At 41.4% G+C, this 5,966-nt stretch overlaps 2 protein-coding genes across 4 annotated transcripts; one reads left to right on the top strand and one right to left on the bottom strand.

Moving 5' to 3' along the window:
• On the top strand, window positions 1-1,741 carry zgc:163080 (uncharacterized protein LOC799515 homolog). Its single transcript, XM_040001955.1, has 5 exons — window positions 1-131; window positions 767-849; window positions 989-1,090; window positions 1,185-1,272; window positions 1,380-1,741. Exons 2-5 carry the CDS (start codon window positions 774-776, stop codon window positions 1,417-1,419), a joined length of 306 nt encoding a protein of 101 aa, XP_039857889.1. The 5' UTR covers window positions 1-131; window positions 767-773; the 3' UTR covers window positions 1,420-1,741.
• A 40-nt stretch (window positions 1,742-1,781) lies between these two features.
• gsta.1 (glutathione S-transferase, alpha tandem duplicate 1) lies at window positions 1,782-3,655 on the bottom strand. 3 transcript variants are annotated; one of them, XM_040001939.1, is made up of 7 exons: window positions 3,548-3,655; window positions 3,333-3,462; window positions 3,205-3,256; window positions 2,700-2,832; window positions 2,482-2,617; window positions 2,282-2,407; window positions 1,782-2,183 (listed from the first exon to the last, which is right to left on the bottom strand). In XM_040001939.1, the coding sequence occupies exons 2-7, from the start codon at window positions 3,417-3,419 to the stop codon at window positions 2,049-2,051; spliced, it is 669 nt and encodes a 222-aa protein (XP_039857873.1). In that variant the 5' UTR covers window positions 3,420-3,462; window positions 3,548-3,655; the 3' UTR covers window positions 1,782-2,048. The 3 variants fall into 3 exon arrangements, with proteins under 3 accessions (XP_039857873.1, XP_039857875.1, XP_039857874.1); XM_040001941.1 differs by having other exon boundaries at window positions 3,609-3,631; XM_040001940.1 differs by lacking the exon at window positions 3,548-3,655 and having other exon boundaries at window positions 3,333-3,538.
• Window positions 3,656-5,966: the final 2,311 nt, after the last annotated feature.

Genomic DNA, 5,966 nt, shown 5'->3' with positions numbered 1-5,966 from the left:
CTTCACAACCCCTGATGACGCGGGATTTACGCATTTCTACGTATCTCCACGGCCAGTCAACGAGGAAGCGCAATTTCGGACCAAAGGTTGTGGCTGCTGCTGCTTCTGCTGCTCACTTGTCTGGACTCCAGGTATGTAATATGCAACAACATGATTCATACAACAGTAACAATTTATGTAAGCTTCACCAATACGTAGTCGTTTTAACAACAGTTTAAAGAAAGTAGCCAGCATAGGCGTTTATGTGCACGTCTGTAGCTTTGTGCTGCGATTGTTTCTGTAGTTGAATCATCCCAGAAGCTCACAGCAACATCCGGAGATCTTATTGTGGGTAGATATGATTAGATTACACATATGTTGAAACCCAAGAATTATGAAGAATAGTTTGGGAGCAGTGCAGTATCTGCATTGGTGAGCTGTGCCTTCAGAATTGCGTATTTATCCAAAACCAAGTGGATGCAGTAGATAGCAATACCGATATTTTTAACTTATGTCATGACTTATGAGGTGAATCATCATCAATTTACAAATCAAAAAAACAAAAAATAATAACACACATCAGTGGCTATACACTGAACTTAGAGGATAGAAAGAAAGTATCGATCCTGTCATGTTAGTATCGATCCGATATCGATACTGTCGATAATTAAATTTATCCACCCGCCTCTTTTGGGGAGCGCGTGCTTGGTAAAGATTAAAGCTGAATAAGTGTCCTGAGTTGTGTCTTTTAACCACCTGACACCCTGCACTGCTTTTTGGTTTTCAGCTTTACGATGGCGTTGGACTGGATTGGCTTCAGCTATGCTGCAGCCATTGCTTTTGGAGGATTTATGGGATACAAGAGAAAAGGTTGATGAGCATAATTTCCTTCGGGATTAATAAAGTATTTCTGATTCAGATTCTGACCACAGCTGTGCATAAAGCTCAACTAAATATTAAAGTGTTGGAAATGAAATCAACACTGATTGATTTTTGCGTTTCCCCGCAGGCAGCGTGATGTCCCTGATGGCTGGTTTAGTTTTTGGCGGATTATCAGCTTTCGGTGCCTACAACATAACGAGTGACCCAAAGGACATCAAGGTGTCACTGTGTGAGTATGGCTCTATATGCAGCCCGGCTACAATCAAGAGTGTAGAGGTTCAGTGTCCAGCTAGTGTCATAACAGGGTGTTTTCTTTCTTTCAGTGTCCTCAGGAGTTCTCGCAGTCATCATGGGAATGAGATACAAGAACTCTGGGAAATTAATGCCAGCTGGAATAATGACAGGGCTAAGGTCAGAGTCAGACGTGCTACCAGACAGTACAAATTGTTGCACAAATCAGGGATTGGGACATTTATTTGTTAAACTCGCTGATGCAGTTGCTTTTGTCTGTCTTACAGCTTGTTGATGGTGTTTCGCCTCTTACTTCTGATCGTCTGACCGGGAGAACATCAACCTTTACCCTGGAAACAGGAAACATTCCCACTAAGCCGACTAAATCAAATTTTACTGCAGTATTATTTTTTAATACATGCATATGAGCAAGTGCATGAATGGGAACTTCCATGATTTCTTAACCCACACTACAGGAGACGACTGTGAGCTCTGGGTGCTGTTAGGGCTCGGATTTATTTCTATAACTTGAGAAAAAGAACAAGTTGAAGCATTTTCATTTGTATTCTTGTCCGTCTATGATGGGGAAAGAGTTTTTGTGATTTTTTTCTAATAACAGCAAATTAAAACAAGTTTAATTCATTAAAAACTGTTGTGTTTTATCTAGAAGAAAAAACAGCAGCTTCGAGTGTTTTTGTCAAATGTATTTATTGCTAAAGAAGATTATAGAAGTTCTTTCCATGTTGTTGTGTTGGTGCCTCGTCTATCTTCACGTATTTACTTGCCTCTTAACAATAAGAGTTAAGAGGCTGGTAAATGATTATCTGCCTCTTAACTCTTATTGTGTTGCTTGTCCTTTAAACTAATTAGGTTTTAGATGTAACTGGTTTTAGATGTAACTGATCATAATCACGCTGCCTAATGAGGAATGTAACAGATCTTTTGTAGCGTTTTTCTTAAAGTGGCAACTTGAGGTTTAAGACTTCCACAACATTTTTCAAGTATTTTTCATCTGACGGCGGCTTCCTCTTGCTGCCCGGCTGCAGAAACCTGCTGATGGCGGGGATTTGTGTCATCCTGCCCTGAAAGGACTGGAAGGAATAACAGAAAGATGAGCGTTTCACAGCACTGGGCGTTGGCTTTCTCATTGAACTTGTTGTTGATTTATTTTTTGTTGAAACACGTTTACCTTGACATTGGGGAAGTCTTTCAAAATGTCTGGAAATTTCTCCTCCAGCATCAGGGTGCATTCAAGAAGCAGCACATCAGCAAGGCTTAGTTTACCTCCCACCAGGTACACGGGTCCGGTCAGAGCCTATTTTATGACACCTATTTTAGCAATGATCAGCAGAAACTCAGGTTTTTAAACCAAACAATCAGTTATTTTACCTTTTCATACACAGGAAGGTAGCGCTCCTTTGCTTTGCTTTGAATGTTGTCCAATTTGGGTTTGGGATCTGGGGTGAAGGGGAGGATCATAATCATTTCCATGAGGTCTGTCAATCCCTCAGAATACATGTTGATCCTGAAGGAAAGCATAATAACCTATTTAAATACAGCTATGATGTAAGACAAACACTTTATTGCACTTTTTTTAAGGACCATACATGACTCGTTCTTTGGGATCCTTTGCATGCAGATTGTACTTCTCTGCGATGTAATTCAGGATTGCTTTTGTCTGAATGAGCTTCATGCCATCCATTTCCACCAAAGGGACCTGTTGAAACATGAGCGCCCCATCTTTGGAGCAAGCACAACAGCAGCAGGTAAAGCAGGTTTGCACTCCCAGTGGAAAAGACCAACACAATTTGTTTTAACGTGCATCTTTGACTGTAGATGAGAAGATATTAAGAGACGTTTGCATACAAGCTGCCGTCTCAATCTAGATTATATAACGTGGCTCTAAGACCATGGGGTGGATGGGAGGGGGAGTTAAAGCGTGACTTGGAGGCAAACCACAAAAACTCCACCCACAGTCATGAGTTCAATTTTAAACGATTTAACAGATTAAAAAAAAACCCAAAACTTTTAGCCTTCCTTGTTTGAACCTTTAGTTTAATGTTTACCCAGAATAATCCTATCGCTTGCATCCCCTGCATGCACCCATCTCACCATCAAGGAGTTTTTGATACTGCTCCCGAGTTGTCAGAAGCACTTCATCAAACTGAAAAGAAAGTATTTCAAATCAGATTTGCACAAAAGCTTGCAGTTCTTCAAAAACTCACACCTCCTTCACTTACCTCGACTTCTGCAACAGTTAAAAGCCAGCGGATTGACTCCATCTTCCCTCTCCCATTAAAATAGTACACCACAGGTTTTTCAGACATGGCTGTTGTCTGTGTTTTCTTTTTGTTTTTTAGGGCCTAAAATCTGTGAAGCAAAGTGAAATCACAGTAAATTCGCAAGCAGCTGCATAAATGTGGAAGCTGTTCCCCTGCGTGTGCAGTTTTCATACCTGTGCGCGCTCAACCTCTACGCAGAAATGCAAAATAAGTGGAAGTAAAAGTTAATCTTACGTAACATTCACAGCGCTCAGGGTTGTTGAAGGGGTGGAGTAGGCGGGGAAAACGCGTGAAGGCGCTGATTGGGCAGCTTCAGCCAATGCAAGCATGCTTATTTGCATTTTGTCGCTAACCATCATGGGTAAAACAGATACAGTTTTCTGTTTTACTGTTTAAAATAATTTTACCGATGCAGCTTCAATTTATAAGATGAACCAGACAAACTGTACGGATCGCGACCAGGACTCTGAGTCTTTAAACCCTCATTGTGAACAGCTTTGTTATGGAGGGCTATAAAATATGCTAAGTGACCGAGCGTTTGTGGATGTGAGGGCGATCTGGCTGCGACATCTGTCACCCCATTGATCGCTAGGGTTGATTCGGCTGATCTGGCTGGCTAGGCGGGTGTCCCCTTCCTCCCTCACCGGTCCATGTGTGTCCCTCCCGACGCCCAGCGCTCGGTGGCAGCGGACGATGTCCCCCCCCGGCGGACGACCATCCATCGGTATACCAGTAGCTGCGCTCCCCTGCTAGAACCTCCAAACAAGCTCAAGGCCCATTTGTAGGAGAAACGTAGGGAAGTCAAGCTCCAAGCTTCAGACACATCCAAATGCGGCGCTGCACGTGGCAGTTTGCCTTCCTTTTTTAGTTTTTGTTGTAAAAACATAAACTTTTTTTGTACAAGTTTAATAATTGCTATTTTAAATAATTTTCTACTTATTTAAAATGTTATTTTCTTTGTTTTGTTATTGTTTTTTTAATCACTGTTGTATATGTTAAATATACAGTATGAGGGCCTCACTATGCACCTGTGGCACTTTTACTTTATCTATCTATTCAATTTTCATAAAAGCATTTAATCCAACAAACAAATAACTGAGTGTATTTGTGTGTGCACTCATCCATGCTTGGGCTGGTCTTTATGTGATATTGCATGTTTGTGTGTGTTTAAGATAAGATAACTCTTTATTGCAAATGAATTTAAATGTGTGGAACTTTATAAAACAGAGCTGGGTGTCATTTCTGTCATTTGGCTTTTGGACTACCATCCCGGTACCTTCCATCTCCCTTCATAAAGCCCCCTTCCAGCTCCCAACACAGGCACACATCATCAGTCATATACACACACACTATTGGTTACCCACACACTTGTACATGAACATGTGTGTCCTTTAACTGACCCTTGACCTCCTAACTGTTCCTCAAACCTAATTCTCACTCTCATCTAGTTTGCTTTCCTCACTGAGGGAATGACCCCCAACTGTCCAAACACATTTTTTCCTCCCATAAAAAGTTCTTGTGCCTATATCCTGCAATTTGGTACAAGTTCAGTTGGTTTGGCTGCTTATGTATCACTCAGTGCTCTCAAATCATTTCCCCAGAGGTTCTCCCTGTGACCCAAGTCCCTGCAGTTATCCCCATAAAAACCTTTCAACAAACCTAAAACAGAGTCACCAGGATCAGAGTTCAGAAGCACTGCTTTAGTGTTGCTGCCCTAAGAAAGGCAGCCTAACTGCATAACATTGCTCTGAGGCAACAAACTAAAAAGTGTTGTGTTAGAAGACAAAATTCAATCAAAATGTGTCTTTAAACAACCAGCGACACTTCTTCAGATGTTCATATAAGTGCACATAATTTTTTGATACAGTTATTTCAATGTAAACATGTATAAAAAAAGAACATTAGTCTTAGCAGTAGCTGCTGATTTGGTCCCTGAAAGGATCGTTTCACCCAAGGGTCAAAGGTCAAACCCTCTTTTAGTCTTTATTTTACTGAAAAGTGAGGACACTTGTGTTGTTAAATAAAAAATAATTAATTAATTATTGGCATTTTAGGGGAAAGTGTTCTAAATAAAATTTAAGTTTGTTGCCTGAGGGGGCGGAGCTCTGTTGCTCTTAAAAACAAGTAATAAAATTTTAAACTGGATCCTGAGACAGACTGGAAACCAGGTGACACTTGATGGCTGTTGCATTGCCATGGGAAGGACTGTAGGGGCTGCAGTGGAGCAGTACAGAAGAAGTCAGGAGAGGTACAACAGTGAGTGTCTAGAACAGGGGTAGGGAACAGGTTTTAGATCTCACCCTGTGTCAACACACCTGAATCGAATGATTAGTTCATTACCAGGCCTCTGGAGAACTTCAAGACATGTTGGGGAGGTCATTTAGCCATTTGAATCAGCTTTGTTGGATCAAGGACACATTTAAAACCTGCAGGACACCGGCACTCGAGGCCTGAAGTTGCCCACTCCTGGTCTAGAACCATCTGTAACACAAGGTGGTCTCATAGTTTGGGGCTGCATTTGAGACAGTGGCGTTGGGGATGATGTCAAAACTGATGGAATTATAAACACAGAAAAGGACTGTTAGATTTTGA

The sequence above is a fragment of the Simochromis diagramma genome, unplaced genomic scaffold, assembly GCF_900408965.1.
Source record: "Simochromis diagramma unplaced genomic scaffold, fSimDia1.1 OVJJ01000421.1, whole genome shotgun sequence".
NCBI classification, from domain to species: domain Eukaryota; kingdom Metazoa; phylum Chordata; class Actinopteri; order Cichliformes; family Cichlidae; genus Simochromis; species Simochromis diagramma.
Note: the sequence above shows the minus strand (reverse complement) of the source record. Positions and strands in the feature narration are given on the sequence as shown.

Excerpts from the sequence above, each read along its gene's own strand:
- zgc:163080 (XM_040001955.1), top strand. The coding sequence starts at position 774 with ATGGCGTTGGACTGGATTGGCTTCAGCTATGCTGCAGCCATTGCTTTT. Across the intron at positions 850-988 it reads TATGGGATACAAGAGAAAAG|GCAGCGTGATGTCCCTGATG; the intron begins GTTGATGAGCAT and ends GTTTCCCCGCAG. Across the intron at positions 1,273-1,379 it reads GGAATAATGACAGGGCTAAG|CTTGTTGATGGTGTTTCGCC; the intron begins GTCAGAGTCAGA and ends TCTGTCTTACAG.
- gsta.1 (XM_040001939.1), bottom strand. The coding sequence starts at position 3,419 with ATGTCTGAAAAACCTGTGGTGTACTATTTTAATGGGAGAGGGAAGATG. Across the intron at positions 2,833-3,204 it reads GTATCAAAAACTCCTTGATG|ATGGGGCGCTCATGTTTCAA; the intron begins GTGAGATGGGTG and ends CTTGCTCCAAAG. Across the intron at positions 2,184-2,281 it reads AAGACTTCCCCAATGTCAAG|TCCTTTCAGGGCAGGATGAC; the intron begins GTAAACGTGTTT and ends TATTCCTTCCAG.